The sequence below is a fragment of the Salmo salar genome, chromosome 18, assembly GCF_965601325.2.
Source record: "Salmo salar chromosome 18, fSalSal1, whole genome shotgun sequence".
Taxonomy (NCBI): domain Eukaryota; kingdom Metazoa; phylum Chordata; class Actinopteri; order Salmoniformes; family Salmonidae; genus Salmo; species Salmo salar.
In genome coordinates this window covers 36,725,001-36,746,117 of record NC_138308.1, presented here as the reverse complement: position 1 = coordinate 36,746,117, position 21,117 = coordinate 36,725,001, and the positions used below count along the sequence as shown (strand labels likewise).

The following is a 21,117-nucleotide window of genomic DNA, read 5'->3' as shown; positions in this document are numbered from 1 at the left end:
TCAACTTGGTGTATGTAAACGTCTGACCCACTGGAATTGTGATACAATGAATTAAAAGTGAAATAATCTGTCTGTAAACAATTGTTGGAAGAATGACTTGTGTCATGCACAAAGTAGATGTCCTAACTGACTTGCCAAAACTATAGTTTGTTAATAAGAAATTTGTGGAGTGGTTGAAAAACGAGTTTTAATGACTCCAACCTAAGTGTATGTAAACTTCCCACTTCAACTGTATATGGTTTAGAAATGAGGGCACTGTATCTCGTCGCCCCCTGCAGATACCTCTACTGTCTATGAATATATGTCTGCTTTTAGCCTTGACATATGTACTGAATAAAAATAGAAACGCAACGAAGTGTTGGTCCCATGTTTCATCAGTTGAAATAACTGATTCCAGATATTTTCCATGCGCACAAAAAGCTTATTTCTCTCTAATTTTGTGCACAAATTTGTTTGCAATCCTGTTAGTGAGCGTTTCTCATTTGCCAAGATAATTATCCACCTGACGTGTGGCATATCAAGAAGCTGATTAAACAGCATTATCATTACATAGGTGCACCTTGTGCTGGGGACAATAAAAGGCCACTCTAAAAATGTGCCGTTTTGTCATACAACACAATGCCACAATGTCTCAAGTTTTCAGGGAGCGTGCAATTGGCATGCTGACTGTAGGAATGTCCACCAGAGCTTTTGCCAGAGAATTGAATGTTAATTTTTCTACCATAAGCCGCCTCCAAAGTTGTTTTAGAGAATTTGGCAGTATGTCCAACCGGCCTTACGACCGCAGACCACGTGTAACCACGCCAGCACAGGACCTCCATATCCGGCTTCTTCAGCTGCGGGACCGTCTGAGACCAGCCACCCGGACAGCTGATGAAACTCAGTGTTTCTCCCTGTAATAAATCCCTTTTGAGGGGAAAAACTCATTTTGATTGGCTGTGCCCCTGCCATGGCTGCGCCCCTGCCCAGTCATGTGAAATCCATAGATTAGGGCCTATTGAATTCATATCAGTTGACTGATTTCCTCATATGAACTTTAACTCAGTGAAACCGCTGAAGTTGTTGCTTGTTGTGTTTTTATATTTGTGTTCAGTACATGTGTGTATTAGCTGTGCTAGCAAGGCAAAGTGAACAGTGTTCTAGTAATAGTGTATATGCATTCTCTTATTCTTAACATGTACAGTATGTGCTAACAATGACTTTGTGAATATATATGTGCTCTCTTAACCTTCTACATATGGCTAGGTATATTCAATATCAAACACACACACACACACACACACACACACACACACACACACACACACACACACACACACACACACACGATTCTGTGAATATATGTGCTCTCTAACACACACACACACACACACACACACACAGGACTGTGAATATATGTTGTCCCTAAGCCCAGCATTGCTACCCAAAGCTAACCCAACTATGTTCTGTCATATACATGTAACTGCCAAAATAATGGAAACACTTGAGTAAATGAGGGATATAAAGTATATTGAAAACAGGTGTGGTTCCTGAGTTAATTAAGCAATTAACATCCCATCATGTATAAAAATGCTGGGCAGGCCATTATTTTGTCTACCATGGCTATGTCCCCTGTAGGATAACAATGCTCCCATCCACAGGACACGAGGGGTCACTGAATGGTTTGATGAAAACGTTGTTTACCATATGCCATGGCCGTCTCAGTCACCAGATCTCAACCCAGTTAAACACTTATAGGAGATTCTGGGGCGGCGCCTGAGACAGTGTTTTCCAACACCATCAGCAAAACACCACATGATGGAATTCCTTGTGGAATAATGGTGTTGTATTCCTATATAGTTCCAGACACTTGTAGAATCTATGCCAAGGCACATTGAGGCTGTTCTGGCTCCTGGTGACCCAACGCCCTATTAAGACATTCTATGTTGGTGTTTCCTTTATTTTGGCAGTTACTTGTATATGTAGTCTCTTAGGCTTTACATTAATGTGCTACCTAACACATATATAACCTCTGAATATATGTAGTCTCTTAGCCTTTACATTAATGTGCTACCTAACACATATATAACCTCTCTGAATATATGTGAATATATGTAGTCTCTTAGCCTTTACATTAATGTGCTACCTAACACATATAACCTCTCTGAATATATGTAGTCTCTTAGCCTTCAACATATGACATTCTACTACCTAACCTAACACATATAACCTCTGTGAATATATGTGTGTATTGTATGTTTTCTCTCTGCTCACTGCTGTCCTCCCTTCCTGCTCTCTGGCCTGGTTGTTTTCAGAGATGGTAAACCAGCTCAATGCTCTCAGCTGCTTAGCCGGAGATCCTGAAGACTACTTCCTAAAGCTGGCTAGTAAAACACCAAGCAGCGCTCAGTCTCCCTCCCAAGGTCTTTCTGTTTTCAACTTTCAACCTTTTCTCTTTTTCTTTCTCACTCGTTCTCACTGTCTCGTTCTGTTGTTCTGTCCCTTTTTGTCTTGTTCTTTCTAACTCTCGTTTCTCTCTCTCCTGCTCTAGCTTGCTCTCTCTCTCTACTGCCCTAGCCCTCTCTCCCTCTACTGCCCTAGCCCTCTCTCCCTCTACTGCCCTAGCCCTTACTCTCTACTGCCCTAGCCCTTACTCTCTACTGCCCTAGCCCTTACTCTCTACTGCCCTAGCTCTCTCTCTACTGCCCTAGCTCTTTACTGCCCTAGCCCTTACTCTCTACAGCCCTAGCCCTTACTATCTACTGCCCTAGCTCTCTCTACTGCCCTAGCTCCTTCTCTCTACTTCCCTAGCCCTTACTATCTACTGCCCTAGCTCTCTCTACTGCCCTAGCTCCTTCTCTCCACTGCCCTAGCCCTTACTCTCTACTGCCCTAGCCCTTACTCTCTACTGCCCTAGCTCTCTCTCTACTGCCCTAGCTCTTTACTGCCCTAGCCCTTACTCTCTACAGCCCTAGCCCTTACTATCTACTGCCCTAGCTCTCTCTACTGCCCTAGCTCCTTCTCTCTACTGCCCTAGCTCCTTCTTTCTACTGCCCTAGCCCTTACTCTCTACTGCCCTAGCCCTTACTCTCTACTGCCCTAGCTCTCTCTCTACTGCCCTAGCTCTTTACTGCCCTAGCCCTTACTCTCTACAGCCCTAGCCCTTACTATCTACTGCCCTAGCTCTCTCTACTGCCCTAGCTCCTTCTCTCTACTGCCCTAGCTCCTTCTCTCTACTGCCCTAGCCCTTACTCTCTACTGCCCTAGCCCTTACTCTCTACTGCCCTAGACCTTACTCTCTACTTCCCTAGCCCTTACTCTCTACTGCCCTAGCTCTCTCTCTACTGGCCTATCCCTTACTCTCTACTGCCCTAGCTCTCTCTCTACTGCCCTAGCTCTATACTGCCCTAGCTCTCTCTCTACTGCCCAAGCCCTTACTATCTACTGCCCTAGCTCTATACTGCCCTAGCTCTCTCTCTACTGCCCAAGCCCTTACTATCTACTGCCCTAGCTCTCTCTCTACTGGCCTAGCCCTTACTCTCTACTGCCCTAGCTCTTTCTCTCTACTGCCCTAGCTGTCTTTCTACTGCCCTAGCTGTCTTTCTACTGCCCTAGGACTCAACTGTTCTCTCTCTACTCCACTCTCTCTCGCTCTCTCTACTGCCCGCTCTCTCTCTACTGCCCTGTCTCGTTCTCTACTGCCCTCTCTTTTGCTCGATCTCTACTACCCCCCGCTCTCTCTCTACTGCCCTCTCTCGCACTCTCTCTACTGCCCTCTCTCGCTCTCTCTCTACTGCCCTCTCTCGCTCTCTCTCTACTCCCTCTCTCGCTCTCTCTCTACTGCCCTCTCTCGCTCTCTCTCTACTGCCCTCTCTCACTCTCTCTACTGCCCTCTCTCACTCTCTCTACTGCCCTCTCTCTCGCTCTACTACCCTCTCTCTCTCTACTACCCTCTCTCTCTCTACTGCCCTCTCTCACTCTCTCTACTGCCCTCTCTCACTCTCTCTACTGCCCTTTCTCGCTCTACTACCCTCTCTCTCTCTACTGCCCTCTCTCGCTCTACTACCCTCTCTCTCTCTCTCTCCCTCTCTCTCTCTCTCTGTACCATTGGTGACGTGGTCGTGTTGCCTGGTGTTCCCGTGTTGTACTTCAGATTACGTTTAGTACATTGGTTGGTTTTCATTGGCTGTTTTTCTGTCCTTTTTCAGTTTGCCCTCTTGGTGTCCAAGCCCCTGAACCCTGAACCTCCCCCTTTTGTCTGCAATTTGTAGTGAACCAATGACCAGTCATATTCCTCGTCTATGGTGTTGCTTTGTCACCATAGAGAAAAGAACACACACACACAATGCTGCTGCCACTTGTGACAATGATGGCCTAATATGGCCCAGAATGCAGCAGGAGAAATACCACACCTTATCAGCTACTACCACTTCACTACGTATACACACACACACACACCTACACACACACACTCTCTCACACACACGCTCGTCATCTCACTCACTGTGCATAGACTTTCTCACGCTCACATACCACATTCAGAAGCACACACAGTTACCATTTTGTTTCTCACACACTGTTGAGACACGGACACACACAAACACACACACACAACCTAGACAGGCATTGTTGTCTTGATGATGAAGAAGATGAATCTCTGAGCTCTGTAGCGACTCCCAGCCTGCACTAGTGGTTTCTCATGGCAACCCGGTTCCATCATTCTCTGTTGAATTCCACCGCTGGACTGCTACTGTAGTGAAACTGGACAGGGATGGACAGGCATTAACCAGTCACCTTTTACCAGAAGGAAGGAATACTTCTGGAAACCAAATGAACTCGAGTGGTTCACTCCAATGTGCAGATTTTTTGTATCCTTTTATTTCTGGATGTTTGTCTTCATTTTTGACCCTTTCATCAGGGGTTGGTTGTGAGGGTGTTTATCTCAACTCATTTTCTTTCGCTAGTTTGAACTATTTTCCTTTTTTTTTGGTTAATTTGTTCTTTCGTTCCTGCATTGTTTTGGTTCCCATGGCGACAGAGCTGATCAGTAAGCTGAACTTCCTGGAGGAGGATCAGGACACGCCACCTGCCCTCTGCTCCAATCCCTTTGAAGATCCAGCTGATGATGTTGATGACCCCTCCCACCTGGAACACACCAATCACTTCAACCCGTTCGGTGACCCGGATGATGGTGGTAGGCATGACCTTTGACCTCTATCTAAGTGTTCTGTCTCTCTCTACCTCTACTTCCTGTCTCTCTCAGTCTATCTCTCTCTGTACTGTATGTCTACCTGTCTGTAAGGGATTGGGGGTTTTAGCTGTTTGATTTACACTGCATGGTGAAAAGTATGTGGACACCTGCTCGTTGAATATTCATTCCAAAATCAGGGGCATTAATATGTAGTTGGTTCTCCCTTTGCTACTATAACAGCCTCCACTCTTCTGGGAAGGCTTTCCACTAGATGTTGGAACATTGCTGCAGGGACTTGCTTCCATTCAGCCACAAGAGCATTAGTGAGGTTGGGCACTGATGTTAGCGCACAGTCGGCGTTCCAATTCATCCCAAAAGGTGTTCGATGGGGTTGAGGTCAGGGCTCTGTGCAGGCCAGTCAAGTTCTTCCACACCCATCTTGACAAACCATTTCTGTATGAACCTCACTTTGTGCATGGGGGCATTGTCATGCTGAAACAGGAAATGTCCTTCCCCAAACTGTTGCCACAAAGTTGGAAGCACAGAATCATCTAGAATGTCATTGTATGCTGTAGCGTTAAGATTTCCCTTCAGTGTAACTAAGGGGCCTAGCCTGAACCATGAAAAACAGCCCCAGACCATTATTCCTCCTCCACCAAACTTTACAGTTGGCACTATGCATTAGGACAGGGGTGTCCACATAATGTTGGTGTACATTATTATGGGGTCAACATCAAAGACTGATTTATTATCCTTTATGAGGTTTTATATTGTGTTTTCTATCCAAGTTTAATGACATAGTTGTTGAAAGATGTATTTTATTGTTCTGAGGTTGTTTATAAAGTGCCTGCCATACTAAATGTTACCCTTTTGCTGCTGTCGAGATGTCAAGAAATCTCATGCAGCATTGTGAATCCTGTGTGTTTATGTATTCTGTCAGTAAAGCAGAAGACTGTCTGACAGACAGACAGCTAAGATAATATTGACCCGTCTCTCTCTCTCGCCCTATCTCTTCATCTCGCTCACCCTCTCATTCTTTCGCTGTCTCTCTCTCGCCCTCTCTCTCTCTTCTCTGTTTCTCTCTCTGTCTCTCTCTCTGTCTCTGTCTTTTTCTGTCTCTGTCTTTCTCTCTCTCTGTCTTATCCTCTCTCTCTTATCCTCTCTCTGTCTGTCTCTCTCTCGCCGTCTCTCTCTCTCGCTGTCTCTCGTTCTTCTCTGTCTCTCTCTCTGTCTCTCTCGCTGTCTCTCTCTCGCTGTCTCTCTCTCTTCTCTGTCTTTGTCTTTTTCTGTCTCTCTCTGTCTCTGTCTTTCTCTCTCTCTTATCCTCTCTCTGTCTTTCTCTCTGTCTTTCCCTCCCTCTGTCTTTCTCTCTCTCTGTCTCTCTCTCTGACCATAGTAGACAGACATGACTCTCTGTCTCTCTCTCTGACCATAGTAGACAGACATGACTCTCTCTCTCTCTCTCTCTGACCATAGTAGACAGACATGACTCTCTCTCTCTCTGTTTCTTTCCTTCATCTGAGTGTGAGGAGGGTTCAGCCCTGAGTGACAAGCCTCTTGTTTTATCTTACAGGATGTTTATTATTTTTAGCCTTGCCTTTAATCAGAACTAGTATATATATATTGTGTGTGTGTGTGTGTGTGTGTGTGTGTGTGTGTGTGTGTGTGTGTGTGTGTGTGTGTGTGTGTGTGTGTGTGTGTGTGTGTGTGTGTGTGTGTGTGTGTGTATCTCTAACCTCCTCTGTCTTCCCCCCAGACACAGGGCCCCCCTCCCTCACCCTCCGACAGGACCCAGTGGCCTACTATGTCCAAGAATCCTCCAACCCCTTCGACGAGGACGAAGTCAACCCACACTCACACACAGAGTACAACCCGTTTGACGACCAGGACCCAGACCTAGTCCCAGACCCCGACCCCCAAGGGCCCCAGGTCCAGCAGCCGGAGGCTCCCAAACCCAGGGGGAGGAAGGGGGTCAGGCCAGTGGATATGAGCAAGTATCTGTATGCTGATACCAACGCACCACCAGAGGACCAACTGGATGAGTGAGTTACAGGGGGATGTGGGGGGGTCGGTGAGTGGGGGGGGGGGGTCGGTGAGTGGGGTGGTTAAAGAGTGTGTGTGTGTGTGTGTGTGTGTGTGTGTGTGTGTGTGTGTGTGTGTGTGTGTGTGTGTGTGTGTGTGTGTGTGTGTGTGTGTGTGTGTTCAGACGTTTGGGAATGATTACAGGGTTCAGTCATAAAGTGAATTTGTACTCTAGTGTGTGTCAGGGTTTCTGTTAGGAAAATGTGAAGATTTTAATTTCACGGCCATTTGAGAAATGTACTGGACCCATATGTATTGGGTCACTCTCATTGGGTCACTCTCATTGGGTGCGTAAGCCATTAGGCCGTCCACTCACAGTGCTCGGAACAACAGCCAATCACATTTAGATGACGGTAATTAATCTGAACAGAGCATTCAACTCATGTAATGAAGCAACCAATCAAATGTAGTTTTCAAACATTTGCCAAAATGCAATTTGTGTGAAAACAGCATTCTAAACAGAGCCCCTTCAAAAAGACTTCACCAGAAAGCTGGACTGAGCCACAGAGGAATAGAGGATCATTAGCTTATTTTAAATAAAATACTTGTGGATTGTTTCAGATCACAAGCCCATTGACCTACTTCAGAAGCTCGCAATTTGGGCAGCGTGCATGGTCATAGGTCTAGCTGATTATTGAGTTGCGTCTGTCAGTGTAAAGCATCTAAAATATGTGTAAAGATAATGTGTCGTGTATAATTTAAAATGTTGACATGGGGGAGGGGGGGGGGGGGGGGTGAAGATATAGGCCAGTCTCTCTCCAGAATGGCTCAGCAGGGCAGGTGTGTGTGGTGAAGATATAGGCCAGTCTCTCTCCAGAATGGCTCAGCAGGGCAGGTGTGTGTGGTGAAGATATAGGCCAGTCTCTCTCCAGAATGGCTCAGCAGGGCAGGTGTGTGTGGTGAAGATATAGGCCAGTCTCTCTCCAGAATGGCTCAGCAGGGCAGGTGTGTGTGGTGAAGATATAGGCCAGTCTCTCTCCAGAATGGCTCAGCAGGGCAGGTGTGTGTGGTGAAGATATAGGCCAGTCTCTCTCCAGAATGGCTCAGCAGGGCAGGTGTGTGTGGTGAAGATATAGGCCAGTCTCTCTCCAGAATGGCTCAGCTGTCTCCCGCCAGTTCATGGCATTCATTGTGTGAATTGTTTGCCTTTTTATTGTTTATTTGTATCAATTCTTCATTACATATGTCACCAGTAGTAAATGTACCATTAATCCCCATCATTTGGTTAGTTAATTTTCTGTAAATGCGTCTATTAATTACAGTAATTTACAGTTCTCATTCTCGGAGTGGGAACATTGTTTGCAGAGTTCACAACCTGTTACACTTGTGAGAAACAAGATTAGGTTAATTTAATAACCATTATTTATGAGATTTGTACATTAGTTTTTTGTTGTCTTTTGTTTGGGGTGCTCCATGTGAGGAAACGGGTACACGTCTGCTTTCTCTGTCCTGATAATGTTGAGGAAGCGCACGCATGCCTGAGCCCGTAGAGAAGTACCTGGCCTGCTGCACGGAAATGTAGGAAAGTGTTGTTTTTTTTAACATCCATTGCGAATGATAATATATTGAAACTACAGTTCCTCACAGTAAGCTATTTGAAAAATCTTTCCACCAATCTCCCCCTCTAATCACCAATCCTCGGTGTGAAAGAGCAGTGGAAGTTACAGTCCTGCTGCAGCATCCACCTATAGGCTGTGAGTTCCATGTGCTAATTTCATTAGCCGCCAATGGATCATGGTGTATCAATGCTTCCATATGGCAGAGGCTGGATCACAGTGTATCAATGCTTCCATATGGCAGAGGCTGGATCACGGTGTATCAATGCTTCCATATGGCAGAGGCTGGATCACGGTGTATCAATGTGGCAGAGGCTGGATCACAGTGTATCAATGCTTCCATATGGCAGAGGCTGGATCACGGTGTATCAATGTGTCCATATGGCAGAGGCTGGATCACAGTGTATCAATGTGACAGAGGCTGGATCACGGTGTATCAATGTGGCAGAGGCTGGATCACGGTGTATCAATGCTTCCATATGGCAGAGACTGGATCACGGTGCATCAATGCTTCCATATGGCAGAGGCTGGATCACGGTGCATCAATGCTTCCATATGGCAGAGACTGGATCACGGTGCATCAATGCTTCCATATGGCAGAGGCTGGATCACGGTGCATCAATGCTTCCATATGGCAGAGGCTGGATCACGGTGCATCAATGCTTCCATATGGCAGAGGCTGGATCACGGTGCATCAATGCTTCCATATGGCAGAGGCTGGATCACGGTGCATCAATGTTTCCATATGGCAGAGGCTGGATCACGGTGTATCAATGCTTCCATATGGCAGAGGCTGGATCACGGTGCATCAATGTTGGTGATCTTGACTTTTACCATTTTAGATTTTTAGCATTTTAATTGAGATATTCTTATGATTAACCACGTGACACTGATTTTGAGAAACGAGAAGATTATTATTGAAATGAAACACGAAAATGTGCATATGAAAATCAGAACTGACACGCGGAACGGTAGAAATGGTAAGATACATTGGAAGCTTCGCCAAACTTGAAACTCACGCTCCGCCCATGAACTCTTTATAAAATATTTGCCTCCACGTTTCCACGGTCAGATTCTGCGTACAGGCTACTTTGAAGCAAGACATGCTTCATAATATAAAATTAAACATTCAGGTTTCAAACAATGAGGTATTTTCAAAGTGCATACTGCCTCCAGCTCACATTGTAAAGGCGTGGAGGAAGCTCTCAGAGCCTCATAGCCTGTTGCACTTGTATGGTGAATGGGAGGCACGCTTCAACTGCCAGTTGAGAAATAAAAATAGCTATTTTTAATCATGCACCAAAACTGTCTTTAACACTTGATTGCATTTAGCATTTTGGCGCAATGAATGGGCTTATTAAAAGCATGTTTTACTCCAGCAGCAACCAGCTGAGGAGATGCAGGAGAAATCCCCCTCAAAATAGTCTCTGAATGCTGTGCGTGTGTGATAGTTGTGTTGGATAAATAAGATACATGATGACCAATGAAAATACACACAGGCCAATTTAATTCCGCTAAATTATGCAAATTACCTATAGACCGATAAGCGTGACGGTCAAATGTATTTCCGTAAGATTAATAAAACACTATGGGATTTTCTTTCTTCTCCTGGTCATTTCGGCCGGCAACAGTTTTATTTATCGGCAAAAAAAAGCGACAAAAGCAGTCAATTGCCAGCTAACAGAAACCCTGGTGTGTGTGTGTGTGTGTGTGTGTGTGTGTGTGTGTGTGTGTGTGTGTGTGTGTGTGTGTGTGTGTGTGTGTGTGTGTGTGTGTGTGTGTGTGTGTGTGTGTGTGTGTGTGTGTGTGTGTGTGTGTGTAACCTTGTGCGAGTTACACAAGGCCCCTCCAACCCTGAGACACAGAGTGACTTGGGAGCTCTTTCAGAAACAAGGACTCTGTTGTTCCCTGCATTCTTTCTGCTTGTCTGCCCCCTCTATCCCCCTCACCTCTGTCCTCCATCCCTCTTCACCCCCTCTCACTACAAAATACTGCCTCATCACTCCTTGTCAAACAGCAATTTATAATTAGTTAAACCTTCCATTTTGGTGAGTTGTGGAGGTGGGGTACAGTTCTCTTGGGTAAACTCTCAAATTAAACTTGGATATAATACGATAAGCCGATCTTTCCTATTCAGTTTGGGTTGAGGGGATATTTGCTATGGTGCCTCTTTAACTTTGTCAAAACCCTAGAATACTCAACAAAATACTCAACCCCCACGCTAACATTCCTCCTCCCATCCCCCTCGCTAACATTCCTCCTCCCATCCCCCTCGCTAACATTCCTCCTCCCATCCCCCTCGCTATCATTCCTCCTCCCAACCCCCTCGCTAACATTCCTCCTCTCAACCCCCTCGCTAACATTCCTCCTCCCATCCCCCTCGCTAACATTCCTCCTCCCAACCCCCTCGCTAACATTCCTCCTCCCAACCCCCTCGCTAACATTCCTCCTCCCATCCCCCCACGCTAACATTGCTCCTCCCACCCCCCACGCTAACATTCCTCCTCCCACCCCCCTCGCTAACATTCCTCCTCCCAACCCCCTCGCTAACATTCCTCCTCCCAACCCCCTCGCTAACATTCCTCCTCCCAACCCCCTCGCTAACATTCCTTCGCTAACATTCCTCCTCCCATCCCCCTCGCTAACATTCCTCCTCCCATCCCCCTCGCTAACATTCCTCCTCCCAACCCCCTCGCTAACATTTCTCCTCCCAACCCCCTCGCTAACATTCCTCCTCCCATCCCCCTCGCTAACATTCCTCCTCCCATCCCCCTCGCTAACATTCCTCCTCCCATCCCCCTCGCTAACATTCCTCCTCCCAACCCCCTCGCTAACATTCCTCCTCCCAACCCCCTCGCTAACATTCCTCCTCCCACCCCCTCGCTAACATTCTTCCTCCCAACCCCCTCGCTAACATTCTTCCTCCCAACCCCCTCGCTAACATTCTTCCTCCCAACCCCCTCGCTAACATTCCTCCTCCCACCCCCCACGCTAACATTTCTCCTCCCACCCCCCCGCTAACATTTCTCCTCCCATCCCCCCCGCTAACATTCCTCCTCCCATCCACCTCGCTAACATTCCTCCTCCCATCCACCTCGCTAACATTCCTCCTCCCAACCCCCTCGCTAACATTCCTCCTCCCAACCCCCACGCTAACATTCCTCCTCCCAACCCCCACGCTAACATTCCTCCTCCCATCCCCCTCGCTAGCATTCCTCCTCCCACCCCCCATGCTAACATTCCGTCCTCCCACCCCCTCGCTAACATTCCTCCTCCCAACCCCCTCGCTAACATTCCTCCTCCCACCCCCTCACAGGCCACTCCTAGGTTATTGAGTCCACCATGTTTTTTTGTTGTCCCAGGTAACATCCCAAATGGCACCCTATTACCTACTTAGTGCAATACTTTCATGTAGTGTTTATATAGACAATATGGTGGCATTTGGGACTTTTGTTTTGACTGGGGCTGTGGAGGGAGAGAGAGAGAGCTCAGTGTTTTGACTGGGGCTGTGGAGGGAGGGAGGGAGGGCGCTCAGTGTTTTGACTGGGGCTGTGGAGAGGGAGAGAGGAAGGGAGAGAGAGAGAGAGATCAGTGTTTTGGCTGTGGAGGGAGGGAGAGGGAGCTCAGTGTTTTGACTGGAGCCGTGGTATATACCATTCTTCAATGGCGTGTTACATTGTCACATCTGAGTGTACCTTCAAATCCTTCTGTCCAAGCTAGGGACAGTGATGATCTGATAGGCAACGTCCTTCCTGGAAAGCTTGGAAGTTGTGCCTAATAATAACCAACCTAAAGCTATTTATGCACCTAGCAAGCTAACATGGCACTCTGTCAGGTAGTAAGCTATAGTTACCCATAGCTGCCTGGCTAGCTTTACAGTTTGGTTATTTGTTCCAATACTTTTTCAAATTCCGCTCAAAAATGTGTTTTAGCTCGCTAGCTACATTTAAAGGATCCTCACGATGAGTCTGAGACACTTTGAGCATCATATTCTCGTTTGCCACCTCTAAAATGAATGTTGTCTATATATATATTTGTTAGCTAGCTAGCATACAAGAGTAGTACTTTTCTCTCGCATGCCTGGGGCGGCAGGTAGCCTAGTGGTTAGAGCGTTGGACTAGTAACCGAAAGGTTGCAAGATCGAATCCCCAAGCTGACAAGGTAAAACATCTGTCGTTCTGCCCCTGAACAAGGCAGTTAACCCACTGTTCCTAGGCTGCCATTGTAAATAAGAATTTGTTCTTAACTGACTTGCCTAGTTAAATAAAGGTAAAATAAAAAATGCAGTCATGTTGATTAAATTGGACACTTCGCGGCCACCACAGTTTGACACGCGACTACAGTTTGCATTGAATTGTGGGTCATAACAACCCGCGAGTGATAGTTCACTCGCTCCGAGGGGGGGGGGGGGGGGGGGGCTGTAACGTTTGTGAATTGGACCACCACTTAAGATGGCAATCAAACTGCATCCGGTTTCGACAGGGATCCCCTGAGAGAAAGTGGCTGAGCTGAGGGGGGTAAAAATTACACGATTGGACTGCAGCCTGGGTCTTTTCACATGTCTTTTAGCCAAGGCAGGTCTGTTAAAGATGAATGCCACAGCCTCTATGGCTCTGCTTTTCTCTCCTCTCCTCCTTTCTCCTCCGTTCTCTTGGCCGGGGTTAGATACACACTGAACTTGTCTGTTTCTTTCAGCCTGATATACCTAGCCCCCCCCTAGTTCTCTGGCTGTGTGTGAGTGGTGAGTGTTGAATGAGTGACGTGGAGCGGTGTAGCCTGTTTCAACCCTGCGGGCTAGCTGACCTGTGTATTGATAAGATCCTGTGTGTGTGTGTCTGTCAGTGCCCAGCATGGCAAATGGGATATGAGGTCACTCAGAGCTGACCTCAGAGCACCTGTGTCCTGTGTTACCCAACCATCCGTTTAACTCACCGTTGTGTGTGTACTTTTGACTTACTGCTAGCCGTGTGGTTCTGAGGTACTACTAGCCGTGTTGTGGTTCTGAGGTACTACTAGCCGTGTTGTGGTTCTGAGGTACTGCTAGCCGTGTTGTGGTTCTGAGGTACTGCTAGCCGTGTTGTGGTTCTGTGGTACTGCTAGCCGTGTTGTGGTTCTGAGGTACTGCTAGCCGTGTGGTGGTTCTGTGGTACTGCCAGCCGTGTTGTGGTTCTGTGGTACTGCTAGCCGTGTGGTGGTTCTGAGGTACTGCTAGCCGTGTGGTGGTTCTGAGGTACTGCTAGCCGTGTGGTGGTTCTGAGGTGCTGCTAGCCGTGTTGTGGTTCTGAGGTACTGCTAGCCGTGTGGTGGTTCTGTGGTACTGCCAGCCGTGTGGTGGTTCTGTGGTACTGCTAGCCGTGTGGTGGTTCTGAGGTACTGCTAGCCGTGTGGTGGTTCTGAGGTACTGCTAGCCGTGTGGTGTTCTGAGGTACTGCTAGCCGTGTGGTGGTTCTGAGGTACTGCTAGCCGTGTGGTGTTCTGAGGTACTGCTAGCCGTGTGGTGGTTCTGAGGTACTGCTAGCCGTGTGGTGGTGCTGAGGTACTGCTAGCCGTGTTGTGGCTGGGTTGGTACTGCTAGCCGTGTTGTGGCTGGGTTGGTACTGCTAACCGTGTTGTGGCTGGGTTGGTACTGCTAGCCGTGTTGTGGTTCTGAGGTGCTGCTAGCCGTGTTGTGGTTCTGAGGTACTGCTAGCCGTGTTGTGGTTCTGAGGTGCTGCTAGCCGTGTTGTGGTACTGCTAGCCGTGTTGTGGTACTGCTAGCCGTGTTGTGGTTTTGAGGTACTGCTAGCCATGTTATGGTTCTGAGGTGCTGCTAGGCGTGTTGTGGTTCTGTGGTAATACTAGCCGTGTTGTGGTTCTGTGGTACTGCTAGCCGTGTTGTGGTTCTGAGGTACTACTAGCCGTGTTGTGGTTCTGAGGTACTGCTAGCCGTGTGGTGGTTCTGTGGTACTGCTAGCCGTGTGGTGGTTCTGAGGTACTGCTAGCCGTGTGGTGGTTCTGAGGTACTGCTAGCCGTGTTGTGGTTCTGTGGTACCTGGTCAGCTGTTTTAGTGTTGAATGTGTGTTCCTAAGTAAAGGTAGTGTTTTTGACTGTACTTTTGTTTATGTGTATCTCTGTGTTGTTGTTTTTGTCGCACTGCTTTGCTTTATCTTGGCCAGGTCGCAGTTGTAAATGACAACATGTTCTCAACTGTCCTACCTGGTTAAATAAAGGTGAAATAAATTACATTAAAAAACAGAAGCGTTTTAGAGGATGTAAAGTTATACAATGGCTGTAAAATTCCATTATGTTACAATCTTTTGATATGCCATGTCTCTCTCCTCTCCCTCCTCTTTCCCCCATGCTCTCTCCCTCGCTCTCTCCCTCCCCCTCCCTCGCTTCCTCTCTACCCTCACTCCCTCTCTTCCCTCCTTCCCCTCTCTTTCCCTCACTCCCTCTCTTCCCTCCCTCTTCCCTCCCTCCCCTCACTCCCTCTCTCCCCTCCCTCACTCCGTCTTCCCCCCTCCGTCTCCCCCTCTCCTTCAGATCCAACCCGTTCTACGAGCCTCGGACCTCCAGCCCATCCCGGCCCTCCGGGGGCCCCTCTCCAGACTTCAGTAACCAGAAGAGGAGAGCCCCGCTGCCTCCCAGACCTCCAGGTCCCAGCCCCTCGGCCCCCAACACCTCCAGGGAGGGGGCAGAGAGGGAGAGATTCATGCCCAGTGGACCCAGTGCCGTGGCAGCTGTGGTGGGGCGAGAGCTGGCCTTCTCCTCCCCTAAGGTAAGACTCTTTGAAGAGGGTAGTGGCACTAGAGCAGTGGTATTCAAGAAGTGTGTGTGTGTGTGTTCACAAAGTGTGTGTAGTTGTGTATGCATGTGCCTCCGTGTGTGTCCAGTCACCTCCAACCTCCTCATCTGAATATAGGTATTAGTTTATTGGGCTGTTTGTCTGTTTATTTATTTATTTAAATTCTTCATTTCTGCTAGTTGTAATTAAACGGCTGGTGGTCACACACACATGATGAGCCACCCCAGTGGCCGGGAGTGATTGGGTGGGGGGGTTTAAGTAGTCTATATGAGGTGCAGGGCAGAAAGCATATGAGGGGCTTAAACACATCGGCAGACTGATTACAGGGGGGTAAGAACCCCATCTGCCCCCATAACCCCCCGCAGACACACACACACCCTCTCTCCGTGGCTGGCTGTTGTAGTTGTGTAGGACAGGGTTGGTGCAGTAACAGTAATGGTGGTACTATGTAATTAAGGAAGGAGGCTTTATCAACCAGCTGCACAGCCGTGTGACTGTGGGTGAGGGGGTCTAAACAACTTTAATTACCCAGACTCAGTGGCCTGTGGTGGGCTGCACTCCGCCAAGAGCTGCCCCTGTCTTTAGAGCTCAGTGGAGGGAGAGAGAGGGAGAGATGGGGGGAGAGAGAAACAGAGGCTGTTGCAGGAGAGGTATTCAGGGGAAAATGAGGCCCAGAGTTTAACATGTAGAGGTGGTGACAATAGGGTTTGGTTTCTGTAAATATTCTCACAGAGAAATACACACATACACATCCAAACACACACGGACCATGATGAGAAACTCCTACACGTGTGTGTGTGTGTGTGTGTGTGTGTGTGTGTGTGTTAGTACCCACAGATTCCAGTTTGCCTAAAAAACACAGGTTGTTAACCTCTGCTTCTCGATTTTTTTGCGTGTGTGTGTCCATCCATACTTCGTTGTGGGGGGAGGGTCAACACAACATATGTATGCATTTACAACTGTCCCTCAAGGGTCTGGAATATCCATCCTGTTTTACACACACATCCCCAAACAGATTCCAATGTCCCGTTCTACGTCAGTTCTACGTTAGTTCTACGTCAGTTCCACGTTCAGTTCTACATCAGTTCTACGTAGTAATATATCCTGATACTTTGGCCAAGGCTTAGCTTCAACTCACTTCTGGCTGCTGCAGAAATCATTTTTAAAGGGTTAGGAAGGACGTTGTTGGAGCAGTGTATTATTTAAGTCCGTCGTGTGGGCGGTGTGGGCGGTGTGGGCGGTGTGGGCGGGGTGGGCGGTGTGGGTGGGGTGGGCGGGCGGTGTGGGGGGTGTGGGCGGTGTGTGTGAGTGGGCAGTATGGGCGGTGTGGGCGGTATGTGCGGTGTGGGTGGTGTGTGCATCTGCTTGTGCGTGGTCTTGTTTAAGTCCTCCCTGTGTGTGTGTGTGTGTGTGTGTGTGTGTGTGTGTGTGTGTGTGTGTGTGTGTGTGTGTGTGTGTGTGTGTGTTTGTGCGTGCGTGCGTGCATGCGTGCGTGCGTGACTGCTTCCAGTCAGTACCTTTATCAGTCGCTAGGTGAGTCAGTACCTTCATCAGTCGCTTGGTGAGACAGTACCTTCATCAGTCGCTTGGTGAGACAGTACCTTCATCAGTCGCTAGGTGAGTCGGTACCTTCATCAGTCGCGAGGTGAGACGGTACCTTCATCAGTCGCTAGGTGAGACAGTATCTTCATCAGTCGCTAGGTGAGTCAGTACCTTCATCAGTCGCTAGGTGAGTCAGTACCTTCATCAGTCGCTAGGTGAGACGGTACCTTCATCAGTCGCTTGGTGAGACGGTACCTTCATCAGTCGCTAGGTGAGACAGTACCTTCATCAGTCGCTAGGTGAGACGGTACCTTCATCAGTAGCGAGGTGAGCCGGTACCTTCATCAGTAGCGAGGTGAGCCGGTACCTTCATCAGTAGCGAGGTGAGACGGTACCTTCATCAGTCGCTAGGTGAGACGGTACCTTCATCAGTCGCTAGGTGAGACGGTACCTTCATCAGTAGCGAGGTGAGCCGGTACCTTCATCAGTAGCGAGGTGAGACGGTACCTTCATCAGTAGCTAGACCCATTTGCGACCAAGCTTTAACTTCCTGACTGATGTCTTGAGATGTTGCTTCAATATATCCACATAATTTAATTTCCTCATGATGCCATCTATTTTGTGAAGTGCACCAGTCCCACCTGCAGAAAAGCACCCCCACAACATGATGCTGCCATCCCCCATGCTTCACGGTTGGGACGTTGTTCTTCGGCTTGCAAGCCTCCCCCTTTTTCCTCCAAACATAACGATGGTCATTATGGCCAAACAGTTCTATTTTTGTTTCATCAGACCAGAGGACATTTCCCCAAAAGTACGATCTTTGTCCCCATGTGCAATTGCAAACCGTAGTCTGGCTTTTTATGGCGGTTTTGGAGCGGTGGCTTCTTCCTTGCTGAGCAGCCTTTCAGGTTATGTCGATATAGGACTCGTTTTACTGTGGATATAGATACTTTTGTACCTGTTTCCTCCAGCATCTTCACAAGGTCCTTTGCTGTTGTTCTGGGATTGATTTGCACTTTTCACACCAAAGTACGTTCATCTCTAGGAGACAGAACGCGTCTCCTTCCTGAGCGGTATGGCGGCTGTCTGGTCCCATGGTATTTATACTTGCGTACTATTGTTGGTACAGATGAACGTGGTACCTTCAGGCGTTTGGAAATTGCTCCCAAGGATGAACCAGACTTGTGGAGGTCTACAATTCTTTTCCTGAGGTCTTGGCTGATTTCTTTTGATTTTCCCATGACGTCAAGCAAAGAGGCTTGACGTCATGAGTTTGAAGGTATGCCTTGAAATACATCCACAGGTACACCTCCAATTGACTCAAATTATGTCAATTAGCCTATCAGAAGATTCTAAAGCCATGACATAATTTTCTGGAATTTTCCAAGCTGTTTAAAGGCACAGTCAACTTGGTGTATGTAAACTTCTGACCCACTGGAATTGTGATACAGTGAATTATAAGTGAAATAATCTCTCTGTAATCAATTGTTGGAAAAATTACTTGTGTCATGCACAAAGTAGATGTCCTAACCGACTTGCCAAAACTATAGTTTGTTACCAAGAAATGTATGGAGTTGTTGAAAAACTAGTTTTAATGACTCCAACCTAAGTGTATGTAAACTTCCCACTTCAACTGTATGTGAGACAACCACATCTAGTTTCAGGTGTTATGGTAATACGCCTGGTATAGATGCTGTTTCCTGAATGTACTGACGTTAGGAACACCTTCATAATATTGACTTGCACCCCCCTCCATTCTTGATACACACAGGAAACTGTTGAGCGTGGAAAAACCCCGCAGCGTTGCAGTTCTTGACCCAAGCCGGTGTGCCTGGCACCTACTACCATACCCTGTTCAACGGCACTCAAATCTTTTGTCTTGTCCATTCACCCTCTGAATGGCACACATACACAATCCATGTCTCAGGTGGCGTAAAAATCCTTCTTTAACCTGTCTCATCCCCTTCATTTACACTGATTTGAAGTGACATCAATAAGGGATCATATCTTTCACCTGGATTCACCTGGTCAGTCTGTCATGGAAAGTGCAGGTGTTCTTCATGTTTGTATACTCAGTGTATCTCCGTCATAGTAAGTACATTTCTCCTCAGCGTTAGTGTAACGAAGGCAAGGGTGTTATTTTATATTTTTAGGAGTGAAGACAACCTCTCCAGTGTGTGGTATCCATACAGATTAATTTAGACTGAAAGGTATGTTAAAGTAGGGGGGGCTTTTGTTTGGGTCAAAGGGCAATAGTTACCTACTGTTAGTGGCAGTATACCAAAAGTGGTTCTACATTTCATTTGTCGTTTTTCTTTCGGCTGGTGACGTCCACTGGCGGCTGGTGACGTCCCGCTGGTTGGTTGGTGACGTCCCTCTGGTTGGTTGGTGACGTCCCGCTGGCGGCTGGTGACGACCCGCTGGCGGTTGGTGACGTCCCTCTGGTTGGTTGGTGACGTCCCGCTGGCGGCTGGTGACGACCCGCTGGCGGCTGGTGACGACCCGCTGGCGGTTGGTGACGTCCCTCTGGTTGGTTGGTGACGTCCCGCTGGCGGCTGGTGACGTCCCGCTGGTGACGACCCGCTGGCGGCTGGTGACGTCCCACTGGTTGGTTGGTGACGTCCCGCTGGTGACGTCCCACTGGCGGCTGGTGACGTCCCGCTGGTTGGTTGGTGACGTCCCGCTGGCGGCTGGTGACGTCCCGCTGGCGGCTGGTGACGACCCGCTGGCGGTTGGTGACGTCCCTCTGGTTGGTTGGTGACGTCCCGCTGGCGGCTGGTGACGTCCCGCTGGTTGGTTGTTGATGTCCCGCTGGCGGCTAGTGACGTCCGCTGGTGACGACCCGCTGGCGGCTGGTGACGTCCCACTGGTTGGTTGGTGACGTCCCGCTGGTGACGTCCCACTGGCGGCTGGTGACGTCCCGCTGGTTGGTTGGTGACGTCCCGCTGGCGGCTGGTGACGTCCCGCTGGCGGCTGGTGACGACCCGCTGGCGGTTGGTGACGTCCCTCTGGTTGGTTGGTGACGTCCCGCTGGCGGCTGGTGACGTCCCGCTGGTGACGACCCGTTGGCGGCTGGTTGGTTGGTGACGTCCCGCTGGTTGGTGACGTCCCGCTGGTTGGTTGGTGATGTCCCGCTGGCGGCTAGTGACGTCCGCTGGTGACGACCCGCTGGCGGCTGGTGACGTCCCACTGGTTGGTTGGTGACGTCCCGCTGGTGACGTCCCACTGGCGGCTGGTGACGTCCCACTGGTTGGTTGGTGACGTCCCGCTGGTTGGTTGGTGACGTCCCACTGGCGGCTGGTGACATCCCACTGGTTGGTTGGTGACGTCCCGCTGGTTGGTTGGTGACTTCCCGCTGGCTGGTTGGTGACGTCCCGCTGGTGACGTCCCACTGGTTGGTTGGTGACGTCCCACTGGTTGGTTGGTGACGTCCTGCTGGTTGGTTGGTGACGTCCCGCTGGTGACATCCCACTGGCGGCTGGTGACGTCCCACTGGTTGGTTGGTGACGTCCCGCTGGTTGGTTGGTGACGTCCCGCTGGCTGGTTGGTGACGTCCCGCTGGTGACGTCCCACTGGTTGGTTGGTGACGTCCCGCTGGTGACGTCCCACTGGCGGCTGGTGACGTCCCACTGGTTGGTTGGTGACGTCCCGCTGGTTGGTTGGTGACGTCCCGCTGGTTGGTTGGTGACGTCCCGCTGGTTGGTTGGTGACGTCCCGCTGGTGACGTCCCGCTGGTTGGTTGGTGACGTCCCGCTGGTTGGTTGGTGACGTCCCGCTGGTTGGTTGGTGACGTCCCGCTGGCTGGTTGGTGACGTCCCGCTGGTTGGTTGGTGACGTCCCGCTGGTGACGTCCCGCTGGCGGCTGGTGACGTCCCACTGGTTGGTTGGTGACGTCCCACTGGTTGGTTGGTGACGTCCCACTGGTTGGTTGGTGACGTCCCGCTGGTTGGTTGGTGACGTCCCGCTGGCTGGTTGGTGACGT

The 21,117-nt window shown here is 49.0% G+C and overlaps 1 protein-coding gene across 5 annotated transcripts in view; it reads left to right on the top strand.

Moving 5' to 3' along the window:
- The window catches only part of ehbp1 (EH domain binding protein 1), a 477,797-nt gene that overhangs the window by 305,610 nt on the left and 151,070 nt on the right, over positions 1-21,117 (top strand). For 4 of the 5 annotated variants that reach the window (XM_082964936.1, XM_082964939.1, XM_082964938.1 and 1 more), the window contains exons 8-11: positions 2,295-2,402; positions 5,018-5,173; positions 6,927-7,212; positions 15,332-15,566. In XM_082964936.1, the coding sequence (XP_082821062.1) occupies positions 2,295-2,402; positions 5,018-5,173; positions 6,927-7,212; positions 15,332-15,566 (785 nt within the window). The remainder of the gene's footprint in view (positions 1-2,294; positions 2,403-5,017; positions 5,174-6,926; positions 7,213-15,331; positions 15,567-21,117) is intronic. The other variant, XM_082964937.1, reaches the window with a different exon arrangement.